The following is a 20,881-nucleotide window of genomic DNA, read 5'->3' on the forward strand; positions in this document are numbered from 1 at the left end:
CTCGCGGGTGTCGTTTCCTTCTTGGAGGCGCTGCCAAGGTCTTCAGCTAAGCCCCTCTTCGAGCTCAGGGGAAACCCGAACCGGGTAGTGACGGTGTCTCGACGTCGTATTCCTTCATGAAGGCATTATCTTGTCGCTCGCGGTGTCCCTGGTTTTGGCTCGATAGATGTTGGAGTTCTTGTTGGTTTGGCATCGCCGGTTTTGGTTTGGGTTTGGTTTGGTTCTGTTGTGTTGTATCCTCTTTACGGGCTGAGCATCCTTTGTCTCTCTGCTCCGGGCACCATGTTCACGCCTATCCGCGTCCGTGTCATGTGTTGTACCTCTATGTACTCTTTCTACTCCTTCTATTAATAAAATGATATGTAAGCATTGCGTATTCGAGAAAAAAAACAAACTTAAGGTAACCACCAGGCAAGACATGCCTAAAAAGAAGAAATACTGCTTACATCTTTCACTGGACGAGTCAAATAAATCAGCAGGAAAATTCCAACTAGATACTCTAATATGATAAATATAGTTTAGATCTTAATGAGATTGTTACGTACGGTAACAAGTGAAGAATTTAGGTGCGCCAAACAAATAAATTGTCATTGACATGTGCATGTGTGCATACCACATACACGAGAATACAAGATCCAGTATTAAGAAATATGATACTACAAATGATTAGATACAACACGAAAAATAAATATGGTAATTTATATTTTACACAAGATGGCGTTTCTCTAAATTTAGCGTAAAATATTGCTTGGTTTACTAGCTAGCTTACAAGGCTGGCACGACTGAGCTCCCGAGTTTGAATTTTGAATTCCCTTTTTCTTTCTTATTATTTCTCTTTATTGTTTCACATGGTATCATTATTATAAAAGCGGTTGTATCTGCCATTTACACGTACGGTCGTGCTTGATGTAATGGTTAACATGTACAGTATAACTTGTTCACCCGAGGTGCTCGGTTCTAGTCCTTCAAAAAAGTAAAATCTACAGGGTCTGGCTATAAAAAGCTCCCACTCACTTACATGTGGGCCGGCTCCACGCTGACGTTCCATGTGGGCAGGCTGTACGTCTGGATACCATAGGAGGCACCGTACATGGTCGAACAAGTTTAAACATCACTATCATGTATTTCATAACTTTAGACATTAAAGTCACCATGCAGAATAAGTTTAGACATTCGTGGTGTTTTAACTCTAACATATGATATGTTATGAAGTTGTGAAGGAGCATCTGCGTGTGCGGGAAGAACGTCCAATGATATTCTTGCACTTGACGTACCGTTGGGGCTCACGTAGTCTATATCTCTCCCTAATAATAAAGCAGCGACGGCTTCTGTTGTCCGTCGTGGCGTTTTTACAAAAAAGCCCCTCATGTTTTTGCTATTCAACGTGCAGTCCTTATACCAAAACAAGTCAACGAAGCGGTACAGGCGAAAAAAAGAAAAAAAACAGTCGCACGCACCTCCCGATCCAATCTCAACCTCCGGCGCGCCGCCACCTCCTGCCACGCCCGACGCCGGCGACGGTCGATCCGATGTTCGCCGGCCGCCGGCACCACTTGCGCCGCCCAACGCCGCTGCCAGCTGCGTCGTAGCTAAGGGGGCAACAGTCGCCGCTGCCCCACCTTGTCATGCCGTTCACGGAGGCGAGGCGACCACCGCCACCGTAGGGCCCAACGTCGCCTCCCACCTGCGTCGCCTTGCGCCGCTGCCACGTAGGCGACCGCCGCCGCCCACCTGCGTTCAAGGAGGCAAGGCGACCACCGCCACCGCAGGTATTTCGTCAGCTTCGGCCACCTGTTTCTTCATAAGGGGGTACACAAGAACCTTGAGTTCAAATTCTTCTCCCAGAAGTTGAATACAGGTCAGCATGGATTGGAAGCTCAAGCGATCGAAGAGCGTTCCTAAGCTCAAGAACGGATCGCCCACGAGTCCGACTAAAGGTAATTCATTTGGTTGTCCACTTCCCTCTACTCTGTTCATTAAGAGACATGTTTTTTCCTTGGACTCAACGTGTGTAGGATTCTCCCTTCATTTGCTTTGAGATTTACAGAAAACTGTTATGTATAGAAAAAGGCAAAGAAAAACAAGAATAAAGTTAAAAGAAACATGCTAATCAAGTATTTTTTGTTCAGCTTCACCTAAGAGCCTAAAGTGGCATGACGGGCACCAAACTAAACAAGAATAAAGTTAAAACTCAATTATTTTCTGCCAACAAGAGATTCTTGGATGATGCACTGAACTATCTCTGAATATTTATGCGCGAATCAAATACATAATAACATGTATATTTCCGGTTGTAGAACTCCATAACTACATATATTGAGATTGATAACTTCACATTATAAAAGCAACACTAAGATGCTGGTAACCAGAAACATTAATATTGCTGGTTACCATCGTTTTGGAAAACACTTGACGCATTGAGGAGACGCCCTTTTTCGAAAACAGAAACGACCACTAGGAAAACATTCAGAATAACCCATGTACCCAGGCAAATAGATTAAAACTGGAATTTGATATGAATTGGGTGTGCTTTCTAAGATTTGTTTAAATCGGGTTTATATTCTGTGAACTCCATTTGAATTTTAGTGATTTTACACCCTTGCATTTGGATCCGAGATTCTATATGAATATATTTTTAACAAATTACGTGTCGAATTTCTGGTTACTATGGCATCTGCATTATTTTCTGCCAACAAGAAATAAATTATGTTATATGTGTCGTCTTAATTATTGTAGTTTCCAAATGCAATGCACCATGATATTCATGGATTCTAGGTTCAATGCTCTACTGGCTTAGCTTGCATCCTCCTGGTCAACGTGTTATCTTTCTTTCTTTTTTTGACTCTCAAGAGTAGTTAGATAGAAATACACAAAATAATCCTTATTAAGGGCAGCATACCAAAGATCTATTTAATCCCCCAGATTCAAACATATGTCACCATTTGACCCAACAGGAGTAGTTTCAAAAGCAAAATATTCTCTTAGTAAAATAATATTTAATCTGTGTGTGTATCTTACCCACTTGATTATTGAGTACCGTCATTTGTCTGTCCATTCGATTTCTCATATGAAGCTACTGAATGTGACAATTCCTTTTATTTTACAACGCTATTGATTATTTTTCCTATCAAAAATAAACTAGAGTGAGTTAACGATTTGTGTTTCTTTAGATGTTCTCGGTTGGGTGTCCTCTCTACTACTGAAGTTTTACCACCATCTCGTGGTGTTTGAGAGCAGAGACGTCATACTTTCATCAGCAACGGCCAAATCCCCAGCGCCGCCGATGATGTACACCCCTGTACCCCTTGACTGTACCCCTTGACATCCAATACCTCGCGTCTGCTCAACTTGAACACCTGCTCACTACGTACTGTTGGAATTATGCCCTAGAGGCAATAATAAATAGTTATTATTATAATTCCTGTATCAAGATAATAGTTTATTATCCATGCTATAATTGTATTGAATGAAGACTCATTTACATGTGTGGATACATAGACAAAACACCGTCCCTAGCATGCCTCTAGTTGGCTAGCCAGTTGATCAATGATAGTCAGTGTCTTCTGATTATGAACAAGGTGTTGTTGCTTGATAACTGGATCACGTCATTGGGAGAATCACGTGATGGACTAGACCCAAACTAATAGACATAGCATGTTGATCGTGTCATTTTGTTGCTACTGTTTTCTGCGTGTCAAGTATTTATTCCTATGACCATGAGATCATATAACTCACTGACACCGGAGGAATGCTTTGTGTGTATCAAACGTCGCAACGTAACTGGGTGACTATAAAGATGCTCTACAGGTATCTCCGAAGGTGTTAGTTGAGTTAGTATGGATCAAGACTGGGATTTGTCACTCCGTGTGACGGAGAGGTATCTCGGGGCCCACTCGGTAATACAACATCACACACAAGCCTTGCAAGCAATGTAACTTAGTGTAAGTTGCGGGATCTTGTATTACGGAACGAGTAAAGAGACTTGCCGGTAAACGAGATTGAAATAGGTATACGGATACTGACGATCGAATCTCGGGCAAGTAACATACCGAAGGACAAAGGAAATGACATACGGGATTATACGAATCCTTGGCACTGAGGTTCAAACGATAAGATCTTCGTAGAATATGTAGGATCCAATATGGGCATCCAGGTCCCGCTATTGGATATTGACCGAGGAGTCTCTCGGGTCATGTCTACATAGTTCTCGAACCCGCAGGGTCTGCACACTTAAGGTTCGACATTGTTTTATGCGTATTTGAGTTATATGGTTGGTTACCGAATGTTGTTCGGAGTCCCGGATGAGATCACGGACGTCACGAGGGTTTCCGGAATGGTCCGGAAACGAAGATTGATATATAGGATGACCTCATTTGATTACCGGAAGGTTTTCGGAGTTACCGGGAATGTACCAGGAATGACGAATGGGTTCCGGGAGTTCACCGGGGGGGCAACCCACCCCGGGGAAGCCCATAGGCTTTGGGGAGACACACCAGCCCTTAGTGGGATGGTGGGACAGCCCCAAGGGGGCCTATGCGCCAAGAACAAAGAATCAAAGGAAAAGGAAAAAAAAAAGAGGGAGGAAGTGGGAAGGGAGGGGGACTCCTCCCACCAAACCAAGTCCAACTCGGTTTGGGGGGGAGTCCTCCCCCCCTTGGCTCGGCCGACCCCTTGAGGGTCCCTTGGACCCCAAGGCAAGGTCCCCCTCCCTCCTCCTATATATATGGGGCTTTTAGGGCAGATTTGAGACGACTTTCTCACGGCTGCCCGACCACATACCTCCATAGTTTTTCCTCTAGATCGTGTTTCTGCGGAGCTCGGGCGGAGCCCTGCTGAGACGAGATCATCACCAACCTCCGGAGCGCCGTCACGCTGCCGGAGAACTCTTCTACCTCTCCGCCTCTCTTGCTGGATCAAGAAGGCCGAGATCATCGTCGAGCTGTACGTGTGCTGAACGCGGAGGTGCCGTCCGTTCGGTACTAGATCGTGGGACTGATCGCGGGATTGTTCGCGGGGCGGATCGAGGGACGTGAGGACGTTCCACTACATCAACCGCGTTCTCTAACGCTTCTGCTGTACGATCTACAAGGGTACGTAGATCACTCATCCCCTCTCGTAGATGGACATCACCATGATAGGTCTTCGTGCGCGTAGGAAAATTTTTGTTTCCCATGCGACGTTCCCCAACAGTGGCATCATGAGCTAGGTTCATGCGTAGATGTCTTCTCGAGTAGAACACAAAAGTTTTTGTGGACGGTGATGTGCGTTTGCTGCCCTCCTTAGTCTTTTCTTGATTCTGCGGTATTGTTGGATTGAAGCGGCTTGGACCGACATTACTCGTACGCTTACGAGAGACTGGTTTCATCGTTACGAGTACCCCCCCTTTGCTCAAAGATGACTGGCAAGTGACGGTTTCTCCAACTTTAGTTGAATCGGATTTGAGCGAGGAGGTCCTTGGATGAGGTTAAATAGCAACTCATATATCTCCGTTGTGGTGTTTGCGTAAGTAAGATGCGATCCTACTAGATACCCTTGGTCACCACGTAAAACATGCAACAACAAAATTAGAGGACGTCTAACTTGTTTTTGCAGGGTATGATTGTGATGTGATATGGCCAACGATGTGATGTGATATATTGGATGTATGAGATGATCATGTTGTAATAAAAATATCGACTTGCATGTCGATGGTACGGCAACCGGCAGGAGCCATAGGGTTGTCTTTATACTAACGTTTGTGCTTGCAGATGCGTTTACTATTTTGCTAGGATGTAGCTTTAGTAGTAATAGCATAAGTAGCACGACAACCCCGATGGCAACACGTTGATGGATGATCATGGTGTGGCGCCGGTGACAAGAAGATCGTGCCGGTGCTTTGGTGATGGAGATCAAGAAGCACGTGATGATGGCCATATCATGTCACTTATGAATTGCATGTGATGTTAATCCTTTTATGCACCTTATTTTGCTTAGAACGACGGTAGCATTATGAGGTGATCTCTCACTAAAATTTCAAGACGAAATTGTGTTCTCCCCGACTGTGCACCGTTGCTACAGTTCGTCGTTTCGAGACACCACGTGATGATCGGGTGTGATAGACTCAACGTTCACATACAACGGGTGCAAAACAGTTGCGCACGCGGAACACTCGGGTTAAGCTTGACGAGCCTAGCTTGTGCAGACATGGCCTCGGAACACATGAGACCGAAAGGTCGATCATGAATCATATAGTTGATATGATTAGCATAGGGATGCTTACCACTGAAACTACTCTCGACTCACGTGATGATCGGACTTGGGATAGTGTAAGTGGATCATGAACCACTCAAATGACTAGAGAGATATACTTTTTGAGTGGGAGTGTAGCATATAATTTGATTAAGTTGAACTCTAATTATCTTGAACATAGTCTAAGTCCACTTTGAATATATTTGTGTTGTAGATCATGGCTCACGCGATAGTCATCCTGAATTTTAATACGTTCCTAGAGAAAGCTAAGTTGAAAGATGATGGAAGCAACTTTGTAGACTGGGCTCGTAATCTTAAGCTAATCTTACAAGCTGGGAAGAAGGATTATGTCCTTAATGCTGCGCTAGGAGATGAACCACCCGCTACGGCTGATCAGGATGTTAAGAACGCTTGGTTAGCACATAAGGAGGACTACTCAATAGTTCAATGTGCAATCTTGTATGGCTTGGAACCGGGACTTCAACGTCGCTTTGAGCGTCATGGAGCATTTGAGATGTTCCAGGAGTTGGAGTTTATCTTTCAGAAGAACGCCCGGATCGAGAGGTATGAGACCTCCGATAAATTCTATGCTTGCAAGATGGAGGAAAACTCGTCTGTCAGTGAACATGTGCTCAAAATGTCTGGGTACTCAAACCGTCTAGCTGAACTAGGGATTGAACTCCCGCAAGAAGCTATCACTGACAGAATCCTTCAATCACTGCCGCCAAGCTATAAAGGCTTTGTGTTGAACTACAACATGCAAGGGATGAACAAGTCTCCCGGCGAGTTGTTTGCGATGCTGAAAGTCGCAGAGTCTGAACTCCGTAAAGAGCATCAAGTGTTGATGGTGAGCAAGACCACTAGTTTCAAGAGAAACGACAAAGGCAAGAAGGGCAATTCGAAGAAGAGCGGCAAGCCTGTTGCCAATCCGCCGAAGAAACCCAAAGCTGGACCTAAGCCTGAAACAGAGTGCTTCTATTGCAAGGGTATGGGTCACTGGAAGCGCAATTGCCCCAAGTATCTGGCAGATAAGAAGGCGGGCAAAGAAAAAACAGGTATATTTGATATACATGTTATTGATGTGTACTTAACCCGCTCTCGTAGTAGTGCCTGGGTATTTGATACCGGTTCTGTTGCTCACATTTGCAACTCGAAGCAGGAACTGCGGAATAGACGAAGGCTGGCGAAAGACGAAGTGACGATGCGCGTAGGAAACGGTTCCAAGGTTGATGCAATCGCCGTCGGCACAGTGTCACTTCAACTACCATCGGGATTAGTGATGAACTTAAATCATTGTTATTTAGTGCCTGCGTTGAGCATGAACATTATATCTGGATCTTGTTTATTGCGAGACGGTTACTCTTTTAAGTCTGAGAATAATGGTTGTTCTATTTCTATGAGTAACATCTTTTATGGTCATGCACCGAATGTGAGAAGATTGTTCATATTGAATCTTGATAGCGATACGCATATACATAACATTGAGACCAAAAGAGTTAGAGTAAACAATGATAGCGCCATATTTTTGTGGCACTGCCGCTTGGGTCATATTGGTGTAAAGCGCATGAAGAAACTCCATGCTGATGGACTTTTGGAGTCACTTGACTTTGATTCACTTGACACGTGCGAACCATGCCTCATGGGCAAGATGACTAAGACTCCGTTCTCCGGAACAATGGAGCGTGCAAGTGACTTGTTGGAAATCATACATACCGATGTGTGTGGTCCAATGAGCGTGGAGGCACGCGGCGGATATCGTTATTTTCTCACCTTCACTGATGATTTAAGTAGATATGGTTATGTCTACTTGATGAAGCACAAGTCTGAAACATTTGAAAAGTTCAAGCAATTTCAGAGTGAAGTGGAAAATCATCGTAACAAGAAGATCAAGTTCCTACGGTCTGATCGTGGGGGTGAATATCTGAGTTTCGAGTTTGGTGCTCACTTAAGACAATGTGGAATTGTTTCACAGTTAACACCGCCTGGAACACCACAGCGTAATGGTGTGTCCGAACGTCATAATCGTACTTTATTAGAGATGGTGCGATCTATGATGTCTCTTACTGATTTGCCGTTATCATTTTGGGGTTATGCATTAGAAACAGCTGCATTCACTTTAAATAGGGCACCATCAAAATCCGTTGAGACGACACCATACGAACTGTGGTATGACAAAAGACCAAAGTTGTCGTTTCTTAAAGTTTGGGGATGTGATGCTTATGTCAAAAAACTTCAGCCTGAAAAGCTGGAACCCGAAGCGGAAAAGATCGTCTTCATAGGTTACCCAAAAGAGACAGTTGGGTACACCTTCTATCTCAAATCTGAGGGCAAAGTGTTTGTTGCTAAGAACGGAACTTTTCTCGAGAATGAGTTTCTCTCGAGAGAATTGAGTGGGAGGAAGATAGAACTTGACGAGGTTGTCGGACCTCTCATCCCTCTGGATGGTGGCGCAGGGCAAGGGGAAACCTCTGTTGTTGCGACGCCGGTTGAGGAGGAAGTTAATGATGATGATCATGAAACTCCAGTTCAAGTTTCTGTTGAACCACGCAGGTCGACGAGATCACGCGCTGCTCCACAGTGGTACGGTAATCCCGTCTTATCAATCATGTTGTTAGACAACAATGAACCTGCAAATTATGAAGAAGCAATGGTGGGCCCAGATTCCAACAAATGGCTAGAAGCCATGAAATCCGAGATAGGATCCATGTATGAGAACAAAGTGTGGACTTTGGAGATACTACCTGAGGGTCGCAAGGCTATTCAGAACAAATGGATCTTTAAGAAGAAGACGGACGCTGACGGTAATGTGACCGTTTATAAAGCTCGACTTGTGGCAAAGGGTTTTTCACAAGTTCCAGGAGTTGACTACGATGAGACCTTCTCACCCGTAGCAATGCTCAAGTCCGTCAGAATTATGTTAGCAATAGCTGCATTTTTCGATTATGAAATCTGGCAGATGGATGTCAAAACGGCGTTCCTTAACGGTTTCCTTAAGGAAGAGTTGTATATGATGCAACCCGAAGGTTTTGTCGATCCTAAAAATGCTGACAAGGTGTGCAAGCTCCAGCGATCCATTTATGGACTGGTGCAAGCATCTCGGAGTTTAAACAAACGCTTTGATGAGGTGATCAAAGCATTTGGGTTTATACAAGTGGTTGGAGAATCTTGTATTTACAAGAAAGTGAGTGGGAGCTCTGTGGCGTTTCTAATATTATATGTGGATGACATATTACTGATTGGAAACAACGTAGAGCTTTTGGAGAGCATAAAAGGTTACTTGAATAAAAGTTTCTCTATGAAGGACCTAGGAGAAGCTGCTTACATTCTAGGCATTAAGATCTATAGGGATAGATCGAAACGCTTGATAGGACTTTCACAAAGCACATACCTTGATAAAGTTTTGAAGAGGTTCAAAATGGAACAGTCCAAGAAAGGGTTCTTGCCAGTTTTACAAGGTACGAGATTGAGTAAGACTCAGTGCCCAGCAACTGATGAAGATAGAGAGCATATGCGCTCCGTCCCCTATGCTTCGGCCATAGGTTCTATCATGTATGCGATGTTGTGCACTAGACCGGATGTTAGCCTGGCCATAAGTATGGCAGGCAGGTTCCAGAGTAATCCAGGAGTGGATCACTGGACAGCGGTCAAGAATATCCTGAAGTACCTGAAAAGGACTAAGGAGATGTTTCTCGTGTATGGAGGTGACGAAGAGCTCGCCGTAAAAGGTTACGTCGATGCAAGCTTTGACACAGATCCGGACGACTCTAATTCGCAAACCGGATACGTATTTATTCTTAATGGGGGTGCAGTAAGCTGGTGCAGTTCCAAGCAAAGCGTCGTAGCAGATTCTACATGTGAAGCGGAGTACATGGCTGCCTCGGAGGCGGCTAAGGAGGGTGTCTGGATGAAGCAGTTCATGACAGATCTTGGAGTGGTGCCAAGTGCACTGGATCCAATAACCTTGTTCTGTGACAACACTGGTGCCATTGCCCTGGCAAAGGAACCAAGGTTTCACAAGAAGACCAGACACATCAAACGACGCTTCAACCTCATACGCGACTACGTCAAGGAGGAGGACGTAAATATATGCAAGGTGCACACGGATCTGAATGTAGCAGACCCGCTGACTAAACCTCTTCCACGGCCAAAACATGATCGACACCAGAACTGTATGGGTGTTAGATTTATTACAATGTAATTCACATGGTGATGTGAGGGCTAGATTATTGACTCTAGTGCAAGTGGGAGACTGTTGGAATTATTCCCTAGAGGCAATAATAAATAGTTATTATTATAATTCCTGTATCAAGATAATAGTTTATTATCCATGCTATAATTGTATTGAATGAAGACTCATTTACATGTGTGGATACATAGACAAAACACCGTCCCTAGCATGCCTCTAGTTGGTTAGCCAGTTGATCAATGATAGTCACTGTCTTCTGATTATGAACAATGTGTTGTTGCTTGATAACTGGATCACGTCATTGGGAGAATCACGTGATGGACTAGACCCAAACTAATAGACGTAGCATGTTGATCATGTCATTTTGTTGCTACTGTTTTCTGCGTGTCAAGTATTTATTCCTATGACCATGAGATCATATAACTCACTGACACCGGAGGAATGCTTTGTGTGTATCAAACGTCGCAACGTAACTGGGTGACTATAAATATGCTCTACAGGTATCTCCGAAGGTGTTAGTTGAGTTAGTATGGATCAAGACTGGGATTTGTCACTCCGTGTGACGGAGAGGTATCTCGGGGCCCACTCGGTAATACAACATCACACACAAGCCTTGCAAGCAATGTAACTTAGTGTAAGTTGCGGGATCTTGTATTACGGAACGAGTAAAGAGACTTGCCGGTAAACGAGATTGAAATAGGTATACGGATACTGACGATCGAATCTCGGGCAAGTAACATACCGAAGGACAAAGGGAATGACATACGGGATTATACGAATCCTTGGCACTGAGGTTCAAACGATAAGATCTTCGTAGAATATGTAGGATCCAATATGGGCATCCAGGTCCCGCTATTGGATATTGACCGAGGAGTCTCTCGGGTCATGTCTACATAGTTCTCGAACCCGCAGGGTCTGCACACTTAAGGTTCGACATTGTTTTATGCGTATTTGAGTTATATGGTTGGTTACCGAATGTTGTTCGGAGTCCCGGATGAGATCACGGACGTCACGAGGGTTTCCGGAATGGTCCGGAAACGAAGATTGATATATAGGATGACCTCATTTGATTACCGGAAGGTTTTGGAGTTACCGGGAATGTACCGGGAATGACGAATGGGTTCCGGGAGTTCACCGGGGGGGGGGGGGCAACCCACCCCGGGGAGGCCCATAGGCTTTGGGGAGACACACCAGCCCTTAGTGGGCTGGTGGGACAGCCCCAAGGGGGCCTATGCGCCAAGAACAAAGAATCAAAGGAAAAGGAAAAAAAAAAGAGGGAGGAAGTGGGAAGGGAGGGGGACTCCTCCCACCAAACCAAGTCCAACTCGGTTTGGGGGGGGAGTCCTCCCCCCCTTGGCTCGGCCGACCCCTTGAGGGTCCCTTGGACCCCAAGGCAAGGTCCCCCTCCCTCCTCCTATATATATGGGGCTTTTAGGGCAGATTTGAGACGACTTTCTCACGGCTGCCCGACCACATACCTCCATAGTTTTTTCTCTAGATCGTGTTTCTGCGGAGCTCGGGCGGAGCCCTGCTGAGACGAGATCATCACCAACCTCCGGAGCACCGTCACGCTGCCGGAGAACTCTTCTACCTCTCCGTCTCTCTTGCTGGATCAAGAAGGCCGAGATCATCGTCGAGCTGTACGTGTGCTGAACGCGGAGAGGCCGTCCGTTCGGTACTAGATCGTGGGACTGATCGCGGGATTGTTCGCGGGGCGAATCGAGGGACGTGAGGACGTTCCACTACATCAACCGCGTTCTCTAACGCTTCTGCTGTACGATCTACAAGGGTACGTAGATCACTCATCCCCTCTCGTAGATGGACATCACCATGATAGGTCTTCGTGCGCGTAGGAAATTTTTTGTTTCCCATGCGATGTTCCCCAACACGTACATCTCTGAATTTTGCCCTTGCTTGAGAAGGCCGAGCATTGATTTGTTGTAGCTATAATTTGAGTTTAGAAGATATACTCCTCTCTTTTTGACGTCAATTTTTTCAGTTGATTTTGCTCGAGGATGGTGCCCTTTATGTGCATGAACTGATGGGTGTGTTCACAACGTAGAGCAGCGCTTCTCTGTCCAGTCTCATGTCTTTCTCTTCAGCACGGATCAGCGAGTACTAACGAGCAAAAATGTCCTTATCTTCGTTTGTTTCTTCCTTTTCCTTACTACTTTTGTGGCCCCAAATCTCACTATGGCTCTATGCATGTTCTTTTTGTTGACATGAATTTTACCATGAAAATTTCCTACTGATCTACAATGTTCTGCTATCTAAATTTGTATGTATATTGTGAATGAGTAGACACTGGTGCAGAAACCCAATTGGATGAAAATACTGACTACAGAGAGGTGTAATTATTAATTATTTTCTTGCCTTAAAAGATATGCAACTAGCAGGGTTTCTTATTTTCATCAATTGGGTTATGACCGAAGTGAAGAACTTATGTGGACAGTTTGGCAGATTTCAATGGCAAGATTTTTGTACAATTACAGTGGCAGATTTCAAAAGCAAGATTTTTGTACAATTATAGTGGCACATTTCAGAAATTTGTAGAGCACATGATTAACAAAAACTAGATATTCTGTGAAGCTGTGTACTTCTTACCCATTGCACTAATCTTTTGCTTTGAGCGATTGGCTAAAAGAAAGTACTTCCTTTGAAATAATCTTTCGTGCACTCACAAGTATAATCTCTCCATTTCCTTATTTCTTGTTCTTCCGCCAGTGGTATTTGTTTTAGCTACTATTTGCCCTTGAATAAATCACTCATGCTATTTTAATGAGGTTTATTCTAGCCGTTTGCTCATGTGAACAGAAACATTTTATCTGTTTAATGTGAGACATAAATCAAACAACTACTCGTGTAATAGGTTATGGGGTGTGATGATCTTTCGGTCGCCACAGGAGTGACGCGAGGGGGGTACGGGCTGTGGTCCAGGGAGGAGTCTGCTCACACTGGCATCAATGTGTGTCTCTTTTGTTCCTTCATGTTGTTTGTAGAGATAATATAAGCAAAACTCTCATGATGGTCTTGTGGTAACTATATGACCAATCGGTGTGAAGTTTCACTCTATTTGTATGAAAGTTCATATGTTTGCATCTCTACTTGCACTTCGATGACGATGTGGAGCTCAAGTAGATGTCGACAAAGAGTGAGGACGGAGCTTTTCACATACAAAATTCGTGATTCAAATATCAATAACCTAACCCGGTGCAACGCACGGGCACTTTTACTAATATATAGAATAGAAAAACAGAAGCCGAGTAACAAGGCAGTTTTTGGACCCGGATTTAACTACTCTACTTAGGATCGACTAGTTAATGATCTGGTTAGTTAAGTTGTCTTAATCAACTTATTAGGGCATGTACATTAATTTAGACGCCTGCCGTCTGTAAAAGACCTCCACGTCAGCTATAGATAGTAGTAGAAACATCCTATACAATAGCCTGTCTTTTTGCTATCTGCATGTAACACCTGAAAATTAGGAACTGAATAAAAAACAATCCCACGTTCGCTAATCCATTCAGTTCGTGGGGCATGAATACAGCGGTTTGGACGGAAAACAACAAAACTATAGACGCCTCAGTGTACAACGGGGGAAAGACTGTCGGTAACTATCGATATTTTTGGGACATCGACCGTCTGTTAAAATATAGACACCCTCTTTCTCTCTCCTTGTTCTCTTTCTTCCACGTAGTAAAAAATCTCACGTGGCACACGTTATAGACGGCTGACTAGATATTGTTGTACATGCCCTTAGGTGCGTGTTACACTCCTCGTCTCTACAAGTGACCACGTCTGATCATTTTATATTGTAAGCTACAAGGATTCTTAGCTATACTCTCTGCACGTACCCACAATTATTATGTAAATCAAAGGATTCGAAAACTTAGTGTGACGCTTTAAATAAAATCCAGGGAGTAGAAAGTTTATACATGCATTGCAAAAATGACAGACAACTTATATATCTGGGGCCCCTGTACTCACGCTAAAAAATCATAAAGCTCCATAGGAATAGGATTGATACACAAATCCATCGGCGTCACCATGCAATCACATCCAACTAAGTCTCTTTGATTTATATTATACCATCCGCCCACCAAACGCTAAGTCTGTTTGATTTATAACATCCGCCCACCAAACGTACTTCACCGCTACGTTGGAGACCATCATCTCCATCCCCCATACTTAAAATACATGCATCAAACTATATAAGACACCTAGTTTCATTCGCATAAGCAAAGCAGGGCACACATTGCACGCTAGTGGTAGCAAGCAATCCATCAAACATACCATGGCCATCTCAAAAGCGTTGGTCCTTGCCATCCTTGGATGCCTCTGCTTCTGTAGTTCGGTCTTAGCAAACATCTATTGGTGTGTAATTTTTGACCCTTGTTGCAAACACTCTTTAGCTCTCTGCCGATTGCCTGACATAGTGATGACCCCTTTGGGTTCTGACATCTTCATCTTCACGTATACGTAACATGGTCGGCCCATGAAACGTGCATAAGCAGGACGATCCAGGATAGCATGATATGCACTCTGGAAGTCCAACGCCTCGAATGTCAGATTCTCTTTGCGGAAATTCTTGTCAGAGCCAAAAACAACATCTAACCCGATCTGGCCGATGACTTGGCCTTCTTCCCTGGGATAACTCCATGAAAGGACATGGTGCTTTCGCTGAGTCGGGACATCGGAATGCCCATCCCATTAAGAGTTTCAGCATATAAGATATTCAGTCCGCTTCCTCTATCCATCTAGACTTTACAAAGCTGAACACCCTCGACAACTGGGTCGACCACCAGAGCATGGCAACCTGGAGTCGGAACAACAGCTGGGTGGTCCGACTGATCAAACATGATGGGGGTCTGCGACCACTTCAGATATGTTGGGGTGGAAGGTACTGCCATGTTGACTTCTCTATTGATGACTTTCAGTCGACTTCTGCTCTCTACGTCAGCAAAAATCACCAGAGTTGCTTGGACTTTCTCTTCGTCGTTCTCTTCTTCAGGGTATTTTCCACTCATTAACCTTCCTTGAACTCTTGGATTAACAGTCAGCACTGTCGAGTGGTATGCTTTGGCAATATCAGATTGAACTCTTCATCTTTTTTCGTGCGAAATACACACGGCTGATCCAAAACATCCGACTGCATCTTGGACTTCTTAGGGGGAAACGGTGTCTTGGACTTTCCCTTGAATTTTCCCGCCGCCAGAGCGGATACTTCTACTGGTGTGGCGTTTTCAACCTTCCGCTTCTGCTTCCGATTGGAATTGGCGTCAGTGTTGTCGACTGCTTTACCTTTGCCACTACGGAGGCGGTCTTCTTCTTCTTCTTCGTTTGCATAACGGGTGGCTATTTCCATCATTTTGCTCATTGACATGTCGCCTGACCGACCGAACTTCAGATATAACTCTCGGTACTTGAAGGCGTGATACGTCTCAAACGTATCTATAATTTTTGATGATTTCACGCTGTTATCTTGCCTTCTTTGTATGTTTTATGTACCTTTTTATATCTTTTTGGGACTAACTTATTAATTCAGTGCCAAGTGCCAGTTCCTGTTTTTTCCGTGTTTTTGACTCTTTTCAGATCTGATTTTGGAACGGAGTCCAAACGGAAGAAAAACCCCGAAATTATTTTTTTTTCCCGAACGGAAGAAGTCCACGGGGCTTTTGGGCCAAGCCAGGTGGGCTCCAGGGAACCCACAAGCCCCCACTCCGCCACCAGGGGAGGCGGCGGTGGGCAGGCTTGTGGCCTCCCTGGCCGCCCCCTAACCTAGATCTTTGGCCTATAAATTCCCAGATATTCCGCAAAAAATCAGGGGAGCCTCGAAAAATACTTTTCCGCCGCCGCAAGCTTCCGTTTCCGCGAGATCTCATCTCGAGACCCTTCCCGGCGCCCTGCCGGAGGGGACTTTGGAGTTGGAGGGCTTCTTCATCATCATCATCGCCCCTCCAATGACTCGTGAGTAGTTCACTTCAGACCTACGGGTCCGTAGTTAGTAGCTAGATGGCTTCTTCTCTCTCTTGGATCTTCAATACAAAGTTCTCCATGATCTTCATGGAGATCTATCCGATGTAATCTTCTTTGGCGGTGTGTTTGTCGAGATCCGATGAATTGTGGACTTGTGATCAGATTATCTATGATTTATATTTGAGTCTTTGCTGATTTCTTATATGCATGATTTGATATCCTTGTAAGTCTCTCAGAGTCTTGGGTTTTGTTTGGCCAACTAGATCTATGATTCTTGCAATGGGAGAAGTGCTTGGTTTTGGGTTCTGCCATGTGGTGACCTTTCCCAGTGACAGTAGGGGCAGCAAGGCACACATCAAGCAGTTGCCATCAAAGGTAAAAAGATGGGGGTTTTATCATTGGTTTGAGATTATCCCTCTACATCATGTCATCTTGCTTAAGGTAAACACTACGGCCCCCGGGTCTATTCACATCCATCGTTTACAACTCCACTTTTACTTTGCTTTGTTACTTTGTTGCTTTCAGTTCTCACTTGGCAAACAATCTATAAGAGGTTGACAACCCCTTCATAGCGTTGGGTGCAAGTTTTTGTGTTTGTGCAGGATCTTGAGATACTCCTCCGCCGGATTGATACCTTGGTTCTCAAAACTGAGGGAAATACTTACCTCCGCTATGCTACATCATCCTCTCCGCTTCGAGGGAACACCAACGCAGAAGGATTCCTCGTGCCGTCAACGTGCCCATTTCTGGTGCCACTAGAAGGTCTTTTTTGCAGTAGCATAATGGACATCAGAAGTATTTCTGGCACCTTGCCGGGGATACACAACAAACATCAGAAGTATTTCTGGCGCCGTTGCCGGGGAGGAGAAATCAAGATCTATCCAAGTAGGTCTCAGAAACTCTTCTCTTGCATTTACTTTTGTTGCCAGTTGCCTCTCGTTTTCCTCACCCCCACTTCCCATTTGTCGTTTTCATTCGCCTTTCTCCTTCGCCGTTTTCTCTTGCCCTTGTCGTTTTCCTTTGTCGGTTTCTTGCTTGCTTGTGTGCTTGTTTGTTTGTTGAAGACATCATGTCTGAAGACACAAAACTTTGCGACTTCTCAAGAACTAATAATAATGATTTTATTAGTACTCCGATTGCTCCCGCCACTAGTGCGGAATCGTATGAAATCAACGCAGCTTTGCTGAATCTTGTTATGAAAGAGCAATTTTCCGGCCTTCCTAGTGAAGATGTCGCATCCCATCTCAATACCTTCATTGAGCTTTGTGATATGCAAAAGAAAAGAGATGTGGATAATGACGTGATTAAGTTGAAACTTTTTCCTTTCTCGTTGCGAGATCGCGCAAAAACTTGGTTTTCTTCTTTGCCTAAAAATAGTATCGATTCTTGGGATAGGTGCAAAGATGCTTACATATCCAAGTATTTTCCGCCGGCTAAGATGATCTCCTTACGTAACGATATCATGAATTTCAAGCAACTTGATCATGAACACGTTGCACAATCTTGGGAGAGGATGAAGCTTATGATTAGAAATTGTCCCGCTCATGGCTTTAGTTTGTGGATGATTATACAAATCTTTTACGCTGGCTTGAATTTCGCTTCTCGCAATATCTTGGACTCCGACTCGGGTGGAACGTTCATGGAAATCACGTTAGGAGACGCTACAAAACTCCTAGACAATATCATGACCAACTACTCTCACTGGCATACTGAAAGGTCGGCTGCTAGCAAAAAGGTGCACGCTATAGAAGAGATTAACTCGCTTAGTGCTAAGATGGATGAGTTGATGAATTTGGTTGCTAGTAGAAACTCTACCGCAGATCCTAATGACATGCCACTATCTTCTTTGATTGAGAGTAGCAACGCTAGTTTGGACGTGAATTTTGTTGGTAGGAACAATTTTCGCAACAACAATGCTTTTAGAGGAAACTATGTTCCTAGGCCTTTTCCTAGTAACTCCTCTAACAATTATGGCAATTCCTACGGCAACACTTATGGAAATCACAACAAATTACCCTCTGATCTAGAGAGTAATATCAAAGAGTTCATCAACTCTCAAAAGATTTTCAGTGCGTCCATAGAGGAAAAACTACTCAAAATAGACGATTTGGCTAAGAGCGTTGATAGGATGTCTTGTGATATTGATGCTTTGAAAGTTAGATGCACTCCTTCCAAGATCAACTTGGATGAAACTTTGAAAGCTATGTGTATCTCCATGAATGACAGCAAAGAAAGAACCGTCCAAATTCGCGCTAGACATGAATGGTTTAAAAGGATGCGTTCTAGTGATGCAAATCATGAAGATCTTAAAGTGCTTGGTGTGTCTCCTCTTGAATCTTTGTTTTCGCGTGACAAACCTACTTATAGAGGGACTGGATATGAATCCACTTTGGTTCAAAAACGCCCCGATGATTCGGAGTCCACCTATCTTGATGATAAAGGTGTGGAGAGTGGAGTAGAAGAAGTCAAAATTTTGGGTAGTAATGAAACTCCCACTTTGGATTTTAAGGAATTCAATTATGATAATTTCTCCTTGTTTGAATGCATTTCTTTGATGCAATCCATTGCAAACTCTCCACATGCTTATAGCCAAAGTAAAGCCTTTACCGCGCATATCGTAGATGCTATGATGAAATCTCTTCAAAAGAAGCTCGAACTAGAAGTCTCTATACCTAGAAAACTTCATGATGAGTGGGAACCTACTATCAAAATCAAGATTAAAAACTATGAGTGCAATGCTTTGTGTGATTTGGGTGCTAGTGTTTCCGCGATTCCAAAGTCTTTATGTGATATTCTTGGTTTTCATGAGATTGAAGAGTGTTCTCTTAATTTGCATCTTGCGGATTCTACTGTCAAGAAGCCCATGGGGAGGATCGATGATGTTCTTATTGTTGCAAATAAGAACTATGTACCCGTGGATTTCATTGTACTTGACATAGATTGCAATCCTTCATGTCCTATTATTCTTGGTAGACCTTTCCTAAGGACTATTGGTGCTATCATCGATATGAAGGAAGTGAATATTAGATTTCAATTTCCCTTAAAGAAGGGCATGGAGCACTTTCCTAGAAATAAAATAAGATTGCCTTATGAATGTATGATGAGGGCTACCTATGGTTTTGAGCACCAAAAATGACTATACGTGATTCCATCACTTTCGCCTAGCTAAGGGCGTTAAACAAAAGCGCTTGTTGGGACGCAACCCAACGAATCTATCCTTTTTCTTTCTGTTTTGTGTTTTTCACACTTTCATAATTCTGTTATGATTGTGTTTTGTGTTTCTTTTTGCGTTTGTGCCAAGCAAAACCGTTATGATTAGTCTTGAGGATGATCGTTTGGTCATGCTGGAAAAGACAGAAAATTTCTGCTCACGAAAAGAATTTTAATTTTTTTTCTGTAAGAGCTTTTGAGTTGATTCTTTTTATGCTGATTTCTACGCAAATTCTTCAGACTGTCAAAATTTGTCAGAATTTTTGAAGTACCAGAGGTATACGAAACATACAGATTGCTATAGACTGGTCTGCTGTTAACACATTTTGTTTTTGTTGTGTTGGTTGCTTATTTTGATGAAACTATGGATAATATCGGGGGGTATTAGCCATGGAAGATGGAAAGTACAGTAACCCAACATAAGCACAAGTATAATTTAAGTTTGCTACAGTACCTAAGGAAGTGGTGGTTTGCTTTCTTGTACTAATGTTATCACGAGGTTCTGTTTAAGTTTCGTGTTGTGAAGTTTTCAAGTTTTGGGTGAAGTTCTTATGGACAAAAAGATAAAGAGTGGCAAGAGCTCAAGCTTGGGGATGCCCAAGGCACCCCAAGAGATTCAAGGATGCCGTAAAAGCCTAAGCTTGGGGATGCCCCGGGAAGGCATCCCCTCTCTCGTCTTCAATCCATCGGTAACGTTACTTGGGGCTATATTTTTATTCACCACATGTTATGTGTTTTTGCTTGGAGCGTCTTGTATAGTAGGAGTCTTTTATTTTTGTTGTGTCACAATCATCCTTGCTGCACACCTAGATAGATAGACATGCACACACCGTGATTTTGTCGAGCTTCACTTATATCTTTTGGTAGACAATTCAGCTCACATGTGCTTCACTTATATCTTTTGAGCTAGATACTTTTGCTCTATGAGCTTCACTTATATCTTTTAGAGCACATCGGTGCGTGGCTTGGTAGTTGATCTATGCTTTGAAAGTAGTCTCAAAAGGGGTAGTTATCCAAAGGGATACGAAAACTTCCACCTTCATGTGCATTGAATAGTTAGAGAAGTTTGATTCATCTCAATTAGTTTTGAGTTGTGGTTTTGGTAATATTGAAGTCATGCTAGTAAGGTGTTGTGGATCTAGAAATACTTGTGTTGAAGTTAGTGATTCACGTAGCATGCACGTATGGTGAACCGCTATGTGATGAAGTCTGAGCATGATTAGTCTTTTGATTGTCATCCTTTGCGTGGCGGTCGGGATCGCGCGATGGTTTATACCTACC

The 20,881-nt window shown here is 43.7% G+C and overlaps 1 protein-coding gene across 3 annotated transcripts; it reads left to right on the forward strand.

Moving 5' to 3' along the window:
- Nucleotides 1-1,338: 1,338 nt before the first annotated feature.
- LOC123409022 (verprolin-like) lies at nt 1,339-3,353 on the forward strand. Of its 3 annotated transcripts, none has more exons than XM_045102022.1 (3): nt 1,339-1,769; nt 1,846-1,937; nt 3,238-3,353. In XM_045102022.1, the coding sequence occupies exons 1-3, from the start codon at nt 1,367-1,369 to the stop codon at nt 3,307-3,309; spliced, it is 567 nt and encodes a 188-aa protein (XP_044957957.1). In that variant the 5' UTR covers nt 1,339-1,366; the 3' UTR covers nt 3,310-3,353. The 3 variants fall into 3 exon arrangements, 2 of the variants coding, with proteins under 2 accessions (XP_044957957.1, XP_044957958.1); XM_045102023.1 differs by having other exon boundaries at nt 3,171-3,239; XR_006612820.1 differs by having other exon boundaries at nt 1,750-1,769; nt 1,849-1,937; nt 3,238-3,330.
- The last annotated feature ends 17,528 nt before the right edge of the window (nt 3,354-20,881 follow it).

This window comes from Hordeum vulgare, chromosome 7H (genome assembly GCF_904849725.1).
Source record: "Hordeum vulgare subsp. vulgare chromosome 7H, MorexV3_pseudomolecules_assembly, whole genome shotgun sequence".
In the NCBI taxonomy this organism is placed as follows: Eukaryota; Viridiplantae; Streptophyta; class Magnoliopsida; order Poales; family Poaceae; genus Hordeum; species Hordeum vulgare.

Excerpts from the sequence above, each read along its gene's own strand:
- LOC123409022 (XM_045102022.1), top strand. The coding sequence starts at position 1,367 with ATGTTTTTGCTATTCAACGTGCAGTCCTTATACCAAAACAAGTCAACG. Across the intron at positions 1,770-1,845 it reads GGCGACCACCGCCACCGCAG|AAGTTGAATACAGGTCAGCA; the intron begins GTATTTCGTCAG and ends TTCTTCTCCCAG. Across the intron at positions 1,938-3,237 it reads GCCCACGAGTCCGACTAAAG|AGACGTCATACTTTCATCAG; the intron begins GTAATTCATTTG and ends GTTTGAGAGCAG.